Genomic DNA, 15,398 nt, shown 5'->3' with positions numbered 1-15,398 from the left:
TATATATATATATATATATATATATCGCTGTCAATTTCGGGGATAGTTTCTGCAGAGCGGCAGGAGTTCATTAGAAATTCGCCTCTGAGTTGAGGCTGGAACTGTAACCATAAAGAAAGCCCACCCACAATTCCCATCATCCATTTGTTTACACTCTCTCCCACTAGCTTACAGCCCCAACCTGATATTACCATTGAAAAAAATGGCGACCAATTATTAGCATTAGAACTATCTATCTGTACAGTTTTGAACCCGATATCTGAAACAAGGAAGTGTATGTAGTTATTTCTGTGACACAAGTATTGTCCGTCTATTAAAAAAAAAAAGAATTTTTCTACAGTTAGAAGTTTTTTTATAGAGACATTTTTTTTCTAAACTTACAAAACTTTATTTTAAACAGACACACTTATTTCTAGTTGCAATTTTTTTTTACAGACGCGCAAATATTTTCCACAGTTACAATTTTTTTACAGACATTTTTTCCACAGCTACAAGTTTTTTTTGTCTTTTTTTAGACTCATATTTTTTTCTACAGTTACAAAACTTTTTACAGACGCACGAATGTTTTATTATTTTATTGCAAGTATAAAACTTTTTTACAGGTGGACACATTTTTCTCCAAGTTTTAATTGTACAGACGCACACTACTTTTGACACCAATATGACGTCATACTGTGCATCACAAAAATGTTGGCATTTTTTCGTCTGCTCTTGATTTACAATTATTTGAATACAGAAATACTTAGAAATGCAACTTTAAGCTTGATTTTGTTTATATATGTCCTCCACAGTTACAAAAATGCTACAAGAACACATTAAAAACGCTCATTTGTATCGGAGTGGGTCTTTAAATCTGACGCAGGATGCTACGGAATCGAGAACCTTCTTTGAAATAAACTTTATTGACTATAAACACATTTACAGACTAACAGACACGTGCATCTGAACACAGCGTTGAACATAATGACAGCGAGGGGGATCGAGAGCCTGCAGCCTTCACGTGCTTGCAGCTGACGCAGGAAAGTGCTCGGTGGGCGGGGCTTGCACCACAATAGGCAAAGTGTTCACACAGTCACATGAAAGGACGGGAAAGCGAGCTAACTCTTCTGCTCTGCTAACCTGTCCGATGACAGGCGCGTGAACCGGACCCGGTGTCCGCGTCAGCCTCGCGAGCGTTAACGGCCGACCGCGGTCGGTCATCACCTGAGCCTTAAAGGCTCGTGATGGAGCTGAGGACAGGATCATATGAGAGATGCGGATGATCCGGAGCCGAGCAGGCCAGGCAGTTCCCAGGCGGGCCACAGAGGCAGCCTGGCACTGTTCAGCCACACACACACCTACGAGCACCAATGTTGCTGCTCACAGGCTGTCGACTGAGGGAAAAAAGAACAATCTGCGGCGCTCCTCCTCATCCTCAGCTGGTGTTCACTAAAATACATTTTTGTCCCCCTTTCAATGGAGAAACTACTAGTTTGGCTTCAATCCATCGCATGAAAGAAATGCGGCTTCTGAAGCTGACAAAGTGAGAGGAAACTTGTGGCAGATTTGTGTCCAGCTGACCAGCCAGGAATTTGATTGCGTGTGTGGAATCAACTGATGCCAGAAAGCACTAATCAGGATGGGCCTTTTTCTCTTTTTTTTCTTTTGGGAGACCATCGATTCAACTTACATTAATAATAATAATAATAATAATAATAATAATAAAGGGAAAATACTCACCAAGTCGATGGTTTGGCACATGTTAGTCCGCTTCAGCAAGTGAGTCAAAAGTTAACCCCAAGAAAAAAGGGGGAAAAAAATCCGACAGGGCAACGCGATGCAGCTAGCCCCAGAGGAGCCAACTAGAACAGCAGCGCTAGCCGCGGCTACTTCTCCCGTTCGGTTTCAAAATAAAACCGGAACGGTCACGCGGCGTTCCGGGGCACGGCGGCCGTCTGCCCGGTCAAAACAAGCGAATACGTCCCGGTGAAAACTCCGTATGTCGATAAACGGTAGGCTGAAACTAGAGGTGGGAAGCAAAGTGCTACTGTTGGGGGTTAACAACTTTGCTGTGAAACGCGCTTCCTGATTGGACAGTTGAGGCCACCAATCACCTGTGGCGAGTGCTCAGCTCGTGGCGTCGCGCTCCACTGGGGATGGGACGAAACGTGATTGGCTGGCGGCGTCACGACAGGCTCCTTCACAATAAAAGCCCTCGCTTATCATATTAGCAAAATATTACACAGAAAATGGTTGCGTCAAGTCCCTTTAATGAAAATGTCACAGAAACAGATGTAAAAATAAATTCGGCCTCTCTAGAAAAAAATAAATCATCCAAAACAATCAAGACTACTCAAAGTTTTTTCAACTTATTTCTAATATGCAGACAACAAATTTTAAATTATGTTTTTTTGGTTAATTTGATTGTTCAGTTTAGTTGACTACATTGTAAGAATATATGTTTAAATCTTTTTATATTGCGATTTGTCTGTATTTGAAGATATGCATAGTACAAATTAATTACTGTTATAGTATTTTGAGATATGTCAATTAAAATAAAAATAAATTTTATTGCTTTTCTGCCAAAATGTTGCTAATATCAAACAGAACGTTTCCATGTATCCCAATAATTCTGAAGTTGTCTTTGTTTTTATGCCTGTTTTCATCATAAATATCACAACAATCCATAAAACTGACCAAATCTGTGCCCACGCCTCCCCCCTAAAAATCAGATAATCGGAACTCTTGAGTTTTCAGAAGTTTCAAGAAATCATGTAAGCATAACAATCCAGGGGGGTGGGTGGAGCTACAGGGGGGGCAACTCCCCTCTTTTTGAGTCAATAGTAGTCTTATTATTGACGAAGATTAAGAAATAATCAGTGCAAGCTTCTGTAAGCATTGCAAAAAAAAAAAAAAGTTTTTTTTTTTTTTAAACGAAATAAAAACAGTGTTAAAACTTAAAACTACACATTTTTTGAAATCACTTTATTTGTAATGTTTTTTTTTAAAAACTCCACTGTTCTCATTTGCCACCCTTCCAAAGTCTTCATGTAGAACCTTCTAGCTTCGCCCCTGGAACAATCTGACAACATTCATCCAAATTTTCTGTATTTATTCTGTTCTTCTACATCAAAAATGTCGTTAATGGTTGTAAAGAGTAACGATTCCTTTTAACGATTCAATTCATATCATAATTTATTGTTAATGATACGATTCATAATCGGTTCATTTTTAACGATCTGATCCACTGAACTAAAATTGATCTTTAGTCAAAACTTCCAGCCGTGTGACTCCGAGATAAATACCTGCTGCTGAGCAGTGCAGGTGAAGTTTCCAGATTCCTTGTATTTCTTACAAGGTAATTAAGTGTAAATTAAATATGTGCACAAACAAACAAGTAAACGAGAAAGATGGTCAAATCTATTCACATTTTAGTTTCATAAAGATCAGCAAACGGATGTTTTTCCACATCAAAATAATCCATTATTACAACATTCTACCACACTGTATGGTCACAGGTTTTTGCCAAATTCAAAGTGTTTCCACACATTGGAAAATAATGACATCACGTGTGTTATGAATTCTATTTTTCAAGATCGATTTATTCATTTTTGAAATGATTTTATAATGGTATAGGTCAATTTGACTCGATTAACAACTTGTGTCAGACAGATGGATCCAGTTGATCATAAGAATAGGAATCGTTTCATCGTTACATCCCTATTATGAAAACTTGATCAGAATATTGCTACATTGTTCATAGTCATGTAAACAGCATCATATCGTTTCTAAACTTCACACAGACTCACTACCCCATCACAAAATTGAAATATTTATTGTAACATTTAAAGGAAAAAAACATTTGCATGAGTTTGATTCCTAAGGTTTCCAGTGTTATCTAGAAATACTTGTCCATTGTTGCTAATCTGATTCAGTTTACAACAACCTGATTAAGCAGCAACAGCACAATGAGAGTAAAGCCATATCAGAGACGATTGTTTGGAAGGCTTATTTAATAAATAAATTCAGAACAGAGTTACTTTAAGCTGTTGAAGAACTTAAAAGGCACTTGAAAAAACTGTCATCATCAAATGGTTGATTGAGGCATTCAAACTTTGGAATTACTCTGGGATAAAAAAACAAACTAACAAAAAAGATTGTCCCAATTCATATTATACATGACATAGAAAACAAGAACACATTTTATTGACCAACAATTACTGAGCAAATAAGGCAGGTATTTGGTAAAGCTGAGAGGAATTAAAAACCTGAGTTGGCTTTAAAATAAGCGAGTAAAAACCTGGAACCAAACAGAAATCCGAGAGTAAACGGAGTCCTGTCACATAGAAAAGAATTTAAAAACACAAGGATTGTTCAGATGGATCAAGAAACAAATAAACCATATTCTGGAATATGGCTTTCTGCACTTGCTGTACACGTTTACGGCTGACACACTTTACTCCAACGTTTCAAAGAGAGATCACGGTTTCAGACGCTCTTTAGACAAACACACAAAGACCTTTGGTCCGGCTGGAGATCAACAGGTCTCCCGCTCTCCCTCACACATTCACAGATCAATCCCTCCAGACGAGACACGTTTAAGAGCTCCATCTGGACTAAACTGATGGCTCCCATTTTTATTTTCTGGTTATTCAGCCCGTTGCAAGGCAGGAACACATTCAAGCTTCACACACACACACACACACACACACCCAGACACCCCCCCCACACACATACACACACAACCACCTGCACACAAATGATGCATAGCAAATCAAGTTAGTAAAACAAGAGCGGCGTTTGCGGACTACAGAGACGAAGACACAGTGAGCATTAGAAGCCCCGCCCCCTTTCTTCTCGGCACAGTGTTGTTCAGTGAAGGCACGGCTCCATCATTTGCCCTCGTACTTTGGGTTGACGACTGTGGTCACGGCACTTTTGTAGATGGGATTCTCTCCCTGAAAGACGCAGGAGGAGCAGGAGTGAGTGAAGGAGCACAGCAGCAGGTTCTGATGTACAGAAGCACGTTTTTGTATTACACTGGAATAAAAACAACGTTAGGTTTGAAAATGCACCAAATGTGGAAAGACTGTATTGAAACTGAGATGACAAAGTTGAGATTTGATGCTTCAGTTCAGATGTGCTTAATGAATATTTCAGGACATATTGTTACTGTCAAAGACGTCTCCTGTTGATACGTCATCAAACGTTTCACTTACTCCCTTCGAGCTGCGCAAGTATGAGAAGCACGCTTTTATAAATAAAGGTTGATTTATGCAGAATGATGTGGACCAGACTCAAATTCCGTTTCCTTTAACATGTCATTACCATGATGGATCGGTGTTGCAGTGCAGGTAACATGTTAGATTTTTAATTCTTCAGATTAAAAAAAAATTAAACACCAATCATTGCTAAGTATTCTTCTAACATTATTAAAAACTCAATCTTGTGATTATAAAACATTTCAGCTGCAGGTTCATTTTTGCAACAGAAGTTTAGGAGCTAGTTGATGAGATCTTTGTACTTGTCCTTTATTAGATGAAAAGGAGAGGAAGGTTGATGGGCAATAAAGGAGGAGAAGCTGTGTCTGTTTCTTTTAGAGAGATTTTTGTGCCGCTATATTGCAAGCAAAAGTCACAGTTTTGAGATCAACATTTTCTTAATCGCAAACAAAATGTAAAGTTTTAAGAATGAAACTCCATAATGTTTTTAGATGTGGTGTGTCTCATCTCGCTTTCGCCATATCTTTGATTTTGCGTTCAAAACTCTGAATTAAGTGTAATATATGTGCCACCACACAGCCAATCACTGAACGAGGGTGCATGCTGATTGGTCTAGATGGATTCTATCCAATCAAGTGTCTCTGCCTCACACTTGGAGGCAGAGGAGGACTTTGGACTTTGAATCGGTTCTTCGGTTCTGGAGTCTTCAACCATTCTGGTCCGTTTCTCTTTAAGCAGAACTCAGAAGGAGCAGCAAAGACACACAAACACCACAGAGTTCTGTATTTATTCATGCTAGTGTAGCGACCAGCGAGTTTAAAATGTCTGAAAAAACGTCTCTGTCTAGCCGGACGGTACATTAAGTTACGGTTATCTGCATCAAGATCAGGTTTGACTGTGATGCTAACTTCCTTTTCTCAAAACAGTTCCTTATTTTTGGTTGCTACGTTTCAGCATGTTCTAAATGACTGCGGTGGTCTTCGTTCATGTTTGTTTCCTCGGGTCATGCCTTTCAGGCCGTCTGAGGCGACTTCCTGTGGTTCGGACAGAGGAGCTGCACCTCTTGCGTTACCGGTCATCCCACAGGCCTCCTCGTTCTGCTCCATTGCCTTTTATGGTCATGCAGTTGTAGTCTGTGGACAGCGAGCGGCAGCGCTGGCGGCCCGAGAGGCGGCCCCTCCCTCCGCAGAGGGACTGCATGAGCTCATCAGGAATGTGTAGATTAAGGCAATGAGATGTGCAAATCAGGATGTTAGAATAAAGATGTTTTGGGAGCAGGCCTGTCCAGTGTTTAATGACTTAGTATTGGAAAATATGCAGAAACTTCTGTAGTACGGCGGGCTGAAACTCCTCAGGTAAGGGTCACCTGAGGAGGTTCTGGTGACCAGAATCCACTCACCGTGTCCCACTTGGCATTCATCTTCTCCTTCTCAAACTTGGCGAACTCTCGGCGGTCGTGGATGATCATGAGCAGCTTCCAGATGAGCAGCAGGGCCAGCCCGATCATCACGATGCCTGCGACCACGCCGGCCACAATGGGGATGATGTCGGGTCCCTCCGGGCATTCTGAGGCCAAGGAAACGTCATAAAAATAAAGAACCTGACTGTTGTTGTGGTATGTGATCAGGTCAAGCGTCTGTCAGCGGCGCCTTACCCAGCTGCTCCAGCACCACCACCTGGTTGGTGTCGTTCTTGACGGAGAAGGTGAAGTAGAACCAGCAGTCGCTGGCGTCCCTCTCCTTGCAGTGGGCCAGAGGGAAGACCTGGTCAGTGGGCTGCGGCAGCTTGTCCCGATCCTTCACCTTGGTCACGTTGAAGTTGCTGCAATCCTTCTTGCACGTGTCCTTCTTGTCGCCGGTCTGGAACGCCAGACATTGAACGCAGTCCCTGAAGACAGACGAGCACCAACCGACAGGTTCTGTCAATCAATGCAGCGCGGGACGTTCGTCTGCTGTTGAGCAGAAACTGAAAACACTCACTGTTATGGTCTGTTTCTAATCAGGGTTCCTACACGTTTCTTTAAGCTACATTTTAAGACTTTCTTAAGGCCAGGCTCGACGTAAATTAAGACCAATTTCTGAGTTGATTTCCCGTTTCATGGTGAAAACTGCAGCTTCTTCTCTTGTTAGTGCTGCGATGCTTTAGTGCTGGCAGTGACCATTCAGAGAGTTGATGCATAACAACTGCCTCTCCTGCTGTTTATTTACACCAGAGGACTCATTCAATGTCTACTAATCAATATCTTCTGCATGTCCACTTGTCTTTGATGATAGCTTTTTATTTGCTTTGTGATGTTTCAGGTTTATGGCTAAAACTTTGCATTTGGTATGGTCGTTGGATCTGGTCGTCAGAAAAGTCCTTAGCAACAGTTGCTAGCCTCGTTAGCTGCTGTCATTTAACAGGACACACAGAAGATATTGCTTAGTAGCACATAGACATGAACAAATGTTCAATGAACTTCCTCAGTTGACATAGACCGAGGGTCTGCAACCTTTTATTCTAAAAGAGTCTGTTTCTCACTGATCAAAACCAAGTAGGACCCACAAAGTCGTATTTCACTCTTTTGAAAAGTCGTTACTTTTGATGTAAACTTTATTTCTTGTTTCACATGAATCTTCTTCTTCTTCTTTTCCTTTGGGCTTTTCCCTTCAGGGGTCGCCACAGCGAATCAGTTTCCTCCATCTAAGCCTGTCTTCAGCATCCTCCACTCTAACACCAGCCACCTTCATGTCTTCATTCACTGCATCCATAAACCTCCTCTTTGGTCTTCCTCTAGACCTCTTTCCTGGTAGCTCTAGACTCAGCATCCTTCTACCAATATATTCACTGTCTCTCCTCTGAACATGTCCAAACCATCTCAGTCTGGCCTCTCTGACTTTCTCTCCAAAACCTCTAACATGTGCTGTCCCTCTGATGTATTCATTCCTGATCCTATCCATCCTGGTCACTCCCAAAGAGAACCTCAGCATCTTCATCTCTGCTACCTCCAGCTCTGCTTCCTGTCTTTTCTTCAGTCCCACTGTTTCTAGTCCAAACAACATGGCTGGTCTCACCACAGTCTTGTACACCTTTCCTTTCATTTGTGCTGAAACTCTTCTGTCACACATCACACCTGACACTTTTCTCCACCCATTCCAACCTGCTTGCACTCTCCTCTTCACTTCTTTTCCACACTCTCCATTACTCTGTACTGTTGACCCTAAATACTTAAACTCCTCCACCTTCTTTATCTCTTCTCCCTGTAACCTCACTCTTCCACTCTGGTTCCTCTCATTCACACACATGTACTCTGTCTTACTGCGGCTAACCTTCATTCCTCTCCTTTCCAGGGCAAACCTCCACCTCTCTAACTCCACCTCCACCTGTTCCCTGCTCTCACTACAAATCACAATATCATCTGCAAACATCATAGTCCACATGAAGCACTGCAACTGAATCTCATAAAAAAGTTGCTTTTAACCAAGCAAATTCAGGGTGTTTTTTTTTTATATTTTAGGAAATATTTAAGTGGAAAACAAAACTAAGCCGCTAAAATACATGTTTGCTTTTAAATAATTAATTAAATATACCAAATATCCCAGATACTCTTGGGAGTATTTTAAATAATTACAAATATTGCCAAATAAAGTATTGATATATTTCACTGAATTGATATTTTCCTCCACCTCTACTGCACACAGCTACCGGTACTTCTTTCTACTTCAGAATCTGCAGGAATTACGTTAATTGCATCAACAATTAAAGAGCTACGGTTGTCAAAATAATGTAAACAATGGAGCTATAGGTCCGGTGTAGAAGGGTTAACGTTAAAACACGTTTGGTGTGAATGTAGCTTGAGAAATAAACCCTTGTTTGAGGAGGACCAACAGGAAGAACACATCTGCTGAATCTCTTCATGTTTCTTTGAAGGGTGATCAAACACTAAATTTACTTTTTTGGCTGTTGATCTCTTTAAATGGGGCTTTAAAAATACTGTCTGTTGGTCATTGCCACATTTTTGACAATTTAAAATAAACTTGTTTAATTCTCAAAAGTATAGTCAAAACCTGTCTGTGTGCTGCCCCCTACAGGCTTTCTGAAACGAGGTATTACAGTTGAATTTTGTGATTGGGATTTTGTGATGTGTCAAAACATTGAAGTCTCGCATCATTTCTGGAGTCTGACGTCATTTCTGGAGTCTGACGTCATTTCTTTAGACTGACGTCATTTCTGGAGACTGACATCATTTCTGGAGTCTGACGTTGTGATCTGCAGCTCTAGTAACAGTCCTGTTCCGCACCCCCATCCCCCTCAGCCTGCAACTTCCCTGTTTGGTTACCCTTTAAGGGAAACTTTCTTCCTGTGTTAATTCTCAGAGATTTTTGCAGCTTACAGAGAACCTCTACAATGGTATTTCTGACAGAGTCAGACGATCACTCACTTGTGCTCAGTGCAGACGCCGGGACAGGTGGGACACAGCTCACAGGTGGGCCCCTGGAATTTGGTGTCTGTGCACCTGCAGCTTCCACATTTGCACTCGCCACGGCCGTTACAGATCTGCCCGTTCTTGGCCAGACAGGGGGTGGTGTCCAGGGAGCAGTCGCAGGCGCTGCCGGTGTAGTTTGCGTCGCAGATGCATTTCCTGCACTCACAGCGGCCGTGACCTGGCAGCACACAGCGGGCAAAGTAAGAACAGACCAGCGAGAGTCTGACCGAAACTTCGCCCTCCGCAGGACTCACCTCCACACAGCTTGTTGTTGGAGCGGTCGCAGTTGAAGTTGTCGCACTCGCAGTACTTGCCGCTGTAAACCTCTGCAGGGTTTTCTCGCTTCTTGCACTCACAGGTCCCGCAGACGCAGTCGCCGTTGTTGCTGCAGATGTCAGTGCCGTTGTCTTTTCTGCAGTTGGCGTCCAGGTCCTCAGTACGAACCTCGTCTTTACTGCACTCGCACACGCGCCCGATGCGCCCTTCATTGCACCTGACACAGAACACAGAGGACGGCCACGTTAACATGCACACGCCGATTCAAATCCAGATCAGTCTGGCAGGATCTTCTCAGCATGTTGAATTTCCACATTTATTGGTCCATCTATTCATGATTAGAGAAACCCACATGCAAAACTAATTCTGTGGTTTTACAGACATCAAGGTTTGCCGTCTTCAAAGCATCAGAGAACCTTTATTTTTTTTCTTTTTACATTGTGTTTAGACTCGTCATAAAAACAAATCCATATTGGTTTAGAAATGAAATCAGCTCCTACATACAGAAATACAAAACACAATCCCAGTCTGATGAAACTGTTCGGCTAGTGCTGTATGGTGCATCTATGGTGCATCTCCTCTGTGACGTGTCACCTGTACAGAATCTGTTCAGTCTCCAAATCGACAAAAATCTTTGATCGCGATCAGATCTTTGTTTTCATTCTGTAATACTGGACTCATTTTTCTATCAGGGTTTGAACTTTGAGTTTAAACTTTGAGAAAAGTATAGAGTGTAGTGAGAAGTTTTACTGCCTTCAAACATCTATAATCTGGGGCTGGGTTGATTAAATCGATTAATCAATCTGAATCGATCTGTGCTTAACAGATCAATAATCGATCCATAAAAGTAGAGATTGATTTAGCTCATAAAGCTAAAGTCTGCTAGCTTGATGCTAACGTTTAATGGAATTTCCCATAGGATGGCTAATGCTAACGCTCGGTCCACCTAAACATACATTGCTGACTTTATTAACAGCTTTAGAAACTCACAGGCAGGAATTTCTAAACTCTTTTAAGGAAGTATTTTTAAAGTAACCATTTGTGGTATAAAACAGGGGTCCCCAAACTTTTGCCTGTGAGGGCCACATCACTGTTTTTTTCTCTGATGAAAACCTTGTGCACAAACGGTAACGAGGTTTGCACATAGGCGTGCGCACATGGCTCAGCGCACGGCTCCACGCTTTTATGATCTCTGCGCAAACGGTATTGATCTGACATGTGATTTGAAGAAAAAAAATAAAATAAAAATGAGGATTTGGGACACAATTTGATAAATAAAAATGAGCAGCTGGGGAAACAGAAAGTGAAACCTGTATTCCCTCGGTTATTGGGGGAGTATTGGGAGAGTTTTATTATAAAACTAACTCGTGAAGATGAGACCCGCAAATTAAGATTACAGAGAACTCTGAATTCTGCTCTATTTGACGGGGATTTGGGAGAGTTCAGATAGAGGTACAAACTGTAGAAGAGTGGAATAGAAAGTCACATTCTATGAGGGTCTTGATCATGTAGCCAAATTGACAAAAAAATAATAATGGGTCTCTGATAGTGTTTGGGGGCCGGTCCAAATGCGCGGGCGGGCCGTAGTTTGGGGACCCCTGGTCTAGGACATCATTTTTTCCTCATAGTTTCCTCTTCTCCTAGAATAAGGTGCAATGCTATAGCGCGATCACCACCTAGTGGAAAAACTGGAATGCCCTCCAGGAGAAGCAGAACAACTGTTGGAACTTCTCTGTTTGAGAATCCAGGTAACACTGTTATGTATTAACAATCTCGTTATAGTTTCACTGCTGAGTTGTACACTATGTGAACTGTATCAGATTAATATGCATATCTTCCAAACATATCTAAGGATCATTAATGTATTTCTAAACCAATGTGAGTAAATGTAACTGTGTAAACTCAAAATTGAATTGAAGGGATCAAAACAATACAAAAAAAACAGAATCGACTCAAAATGGTTCTGCAAACTATTGGCAGCATTATGGCCCTATCATAGTAATGTAAATAATCCCTATGATAGAGGAGGGAAAACTGTATTTAAAATGAACTTCTGCATTAAACACACTGATGAATTGAGTCTTTTTAAAAAGATTTCCTCGTGTGACTCACTTGCACGCTCCACACTCGAAGGTCCCGTTGCCGTCGAAGCATTTCTTGCTGTTGGCCTGGCCGCTCGAGGAGCACTGACAGTCACAGATGAACTTCAGGTTGACCACCAACTCCTCATTAAAGCCCAGCGGTTTGATTTTAATGATCTCATCTTTCGAAAAACACTTCTGGGATTCGATGGAAATCTTGAAGTTGACCTGAAGATTAGAGGAATGTTCAAATCAAAGAGTTATTTATAGGATTCTCCACACGGCAACAACTTGTTGTTTTTATCTTGATTTCTTCAATGTGAAAGCACAGGCGGATGTTAAGGTATCAGAGATTTCCTGTTTATAAAAACCAGACCACCCAGCTGATCCCTCTAGCACTTCAGATGTTCCCAGTCTGTAAACAGGTCCAACATTTCCTGATCTCCCCTCCTTCCTTCCATAAGGCGTCCTGAGGAAGATCACCTCGTCTCCAATGGAAATGTTGAAGCATCTCCTGCCGTCGTCGCCGGTTTGGGTCACTCCGTTCTTGCAGAAGGACTTGTATTGGATGGTGACTCCGTCTGGGAGCTTGCTGTGCTCCAGAGTGACTTCAGATGACAGAGACTTCACCAAAAAAAAGAACACACAAAGAAAAATGGGATCTTTGGAAACAAAAAAGTTAACTTATTTTACTTTCTAGTAAAAATGTTCAGCATGTCTTTTAGGTTTTGGCCTAAAAACATCAGAACGAGAAAGCGCTCTGTCTGATTTGAATCATTGATTTGCGCCATGGTGGAACATGTTGGACCAGTGGAAGACTGCACACCGTTTACTTACATTGTAAGCATCTAGAATGAGTTTGATCACGTTGCTGGAGTTGGAGGACAGAGTGCCGACAGCTGATTTGGGGATAAGGTTTTTCAGCTCCTGTTGGACATAAAATGTGCAGAATGAAGGTGTTTGTTCACACAGATGCAGTGAAATGTATGAAGATGTTCCCTCAGAGAACCCTGAAGACGGTTTACCTTGTAAACAGGCTGGAACTCTTCAGTTACAGCGAAGATCGTCTGGATGTTGTGGTCGCTTAATTTCTGGACCAGGTGAGCGATAGAGGGGTAGTCCTGTCAAAAACACGCAGAAAAGAGGGTTAAAGACAAAAAAATATAAACATTTGAAATATTATGCCTCTAAAAACAGAAGCACAATCAGACCAGGATAGATCAGCCGAAGCAGTTTGAGAAATAAAAAGAAAAAAACAAAAGTGGACAAAACATCTGGAAAAAGAAAACCGTTACAACCAGCATCTGGAGCCGATTTCATGCTTTTTAGCTCCGTGGGGTCGAATGAGTTCACAGGCTTTTCTGAAAAAGGAACATCGTTGGAGCTTTTCATCAAAATGTAGCCCTTGTGCGGCTGTTGTCTTGAATACTAAATCTAAGCCAAACATTGAGTTTGTTTTTTCCTTTTTAAATTCATCTTACATTTAAGTGAATTGTGATCGTCCTACTGGTGGAGAAACCTACCAAGTGGCTATTCAGAGAAGTAACGTAGCTTCAGTTAGCTTATGCCTTCTAGTAGTGGCCCGGCTCTTCTTGACGCCCATTTCCAATAAAAGATGTTGCAACAAATGAACAAATGCTGGAGTTACTATTGGAAGACTTACAGTCCTTAACTTCAACGTATCATATCCAATTTCATGTAGTAATGTTTATGTTCATGTAGGAGCTTTAAGCTTATTGCATTTCCTGTTGTTCCTCAGGGCACTTGTCGAGGCTGAGGACTTTTTGGGTCAAAATTTGGGTTGGTGCAGGTCAGTGCAATTGACTGCATAAGAGAACTGGACCGAGTGATTGTGACATCACTAGAGCTGTCAGGCGATTAAAATTTTTAATCGCGATAAATCGCATTTTGTCCTGAGTTAACTTGCGATTAATCGCATATTAATATGTGACCTTTTTTTTAGGAAAAAAATGTGTGCTTCGTGGAATTTAGCAGTTCTACATTAATTATGAAAGCAAGAATGGTAAAATTAATAGTTTTAATCAGAAATACTTTATTTTGTAACATTGTATTGAGATAAACTTCCTTAACAATAAAAGACTGTAACATAAAATGTCTAACAAAAGCCCAAGTGCAAGTGAAGGGCATTTTAAATTCTAAACTTCAATCAACGTTCAGTAAAATAAAATAAAAAAAAACATCAAAAATAAAATTTCCATAACACTTTCATGTTCATTTTTTGTCAGGACCAAATCTTTTCCTCCTCTGCTGAACTACAGTAATGAATGAAATAGAGATTTATCATTTCCAATGAACTTTTGTTTTTTAAAACATTAAAGACTGAGAAAAGCGGGATACTCTGTGGATAGTTTGACAGTCTGTTACTGCCGCCGCGTTCTCTGGCTGCAGCTCGATGGGGAGTTCACGTGATGAATATGCCGGCAGACAGACCGCTATGCTGGGGCTGGATCACGCTTAAACCTCCAGAACATTTAAAATGTCCCCCGGTGCACTTGCTGTTCAGAACGTCGGGGGTCCGCAGCTCTCGGGACGCGGCGCCGGACGCGAGCCCGTACCAACAGACGTGGTACTGGACGCGAACCGGAGCCGGGTTAGGGTGCAGGAGCTCTCCAGGTCCTAGCGCCGGGCCGGTTCTAGCTAGCAGCTCGGAGGTTGGAGACCCGCCCGTGATCTCGTGAGAGCAGCCGGTGAGTTAGAGGGCGGGACGCCCGCGCGCGGTATGAAAAGGCACGTATGAGAAAATCCCATTGACTGTAAAAATAATGGACCTATCGAGCTATGAGGTCCCCCCATTATATACAGTCTATGGAAAATCCGCGATTAATGCGTCAAAAAAATTGTCGGCGTCAAGCACGTGTCAGATTAATGCGTTTTTAACGCGACAAATCTGACAGCCCTAGACATCACTGATAGAAAATGGCTCCAACCAAATTAAGTCAATTTAGTCGCCATTTTTTTTGTTGTACGGATGCCGCCATGTAGGAGTCAGTAAGTAGTGATTGGTCCTAGTTGGTTTGAGTCATTGTTTCTATGGCAACCACTCTCACCAATCAGGAGTGAGCTTGTTGGAAGGCCAAACCCCACTTGAAAACGAACTACACAAATTCTGGCTATGTCCAAATTCCTTCACTTTATGGAGTGTTTGCTATTTTGTAGGGCTGTCTGAATCTACAATACCAGAATCGCGTCCACTCGAAATTTCACAGAAGTCTTTGAGAACAAACAGTGTGAATCGATGCTCACTAAATATAGACCACAATGCATTGTGTTTAAAGCAGGGGTCTCAAACTCAAATCAGCCGGGGGCCGCTGGAGGCGGAATCTAGTTGAGGCCGGGCCGCATCAGGATTTTCAC

General features: G+C 41.7%; 2 protein-coding genes across 2 annotated transcripts in view; both read right to left on the bottom strand.

The window, feature by feature from the left end:
• Nucleotides 1-2,030, bottom strand: part of LOC112150858 (enhancer of polycomb homolog 1) — a 42,134-nt gene extending 40,104 nt beyond the window's left edge. The window contains exon 1 of the mRNA XM_024279384.2: nt 1,720-2,030. The gene's annotated coding sequence lies outside the window, so the exon portion shown is untranslated. The remainder of the gene's footprint in view (nt 1-1,719) is intronic.
• A 1,768-nt stretch (nt 2,031-3,798) lies between these two features.
• Nucleotides 3,799-15,398, bottom strand: part of LOC112150849 (integrin beta-1) — a 33,591-nt gene continuing 21,991 nt past the window's right edge. Inside the window, exons 8-16 of the mRNA XM_024279368.2 lie at nt 13,049-13,144; nt 12,861-12,950; nt 12,507-12,647; nt 12,055-12,251; nt 9,921-10,159; nt 9,622-9,844; nt 6,856-7,088; nt 6,601-6,767; nt 3,799-4,937 (exon numbers count right to left, since the gene is read on the bottom strand). Coding sequence (XP_024135136.1) covers nt 4,872-4,937; nt 6,601-6,767; nt 6,856-7,088; nt 9,622-9,844; nt 9,921-10,159; nt 12,055-12,251; nt 12,507-12,647; nt 12,861-12,950; nt 13,049-13,144 — 1,452 coding nt within the window. The 3' untranslated portion in view covers nt 3,799-4,871. The remainder of the gene's footprint in view (nt 4,938-6,600; nt 6,768-6,855; nt 7,089-9,621; nt 9,845-9,920; nt 10,160-12,054; nt 12,252-12,506; nt 12,648-12,860; nt 12,951-13,048; nt 13,145-15,398) is intronic.

The sequence above is a fragment of the Oryzias melastigma genome, linkage group LG17, assembly GCF_002922805.2.
Source record: "Oryzias melastigma strain HK-1 linkage group LG17, ASM292280v2, whole genome shotgun sequence".
Lineage (NCBI taxonomy): Eukaryota > Metazoa > Chordata > Actinopteri > Beloniformes > Adrianichthyidae > Oryzias > Oryzias melastigma.
This window is presented reverse-complemented; position numbering and strand designations above follow the sequence as displayed.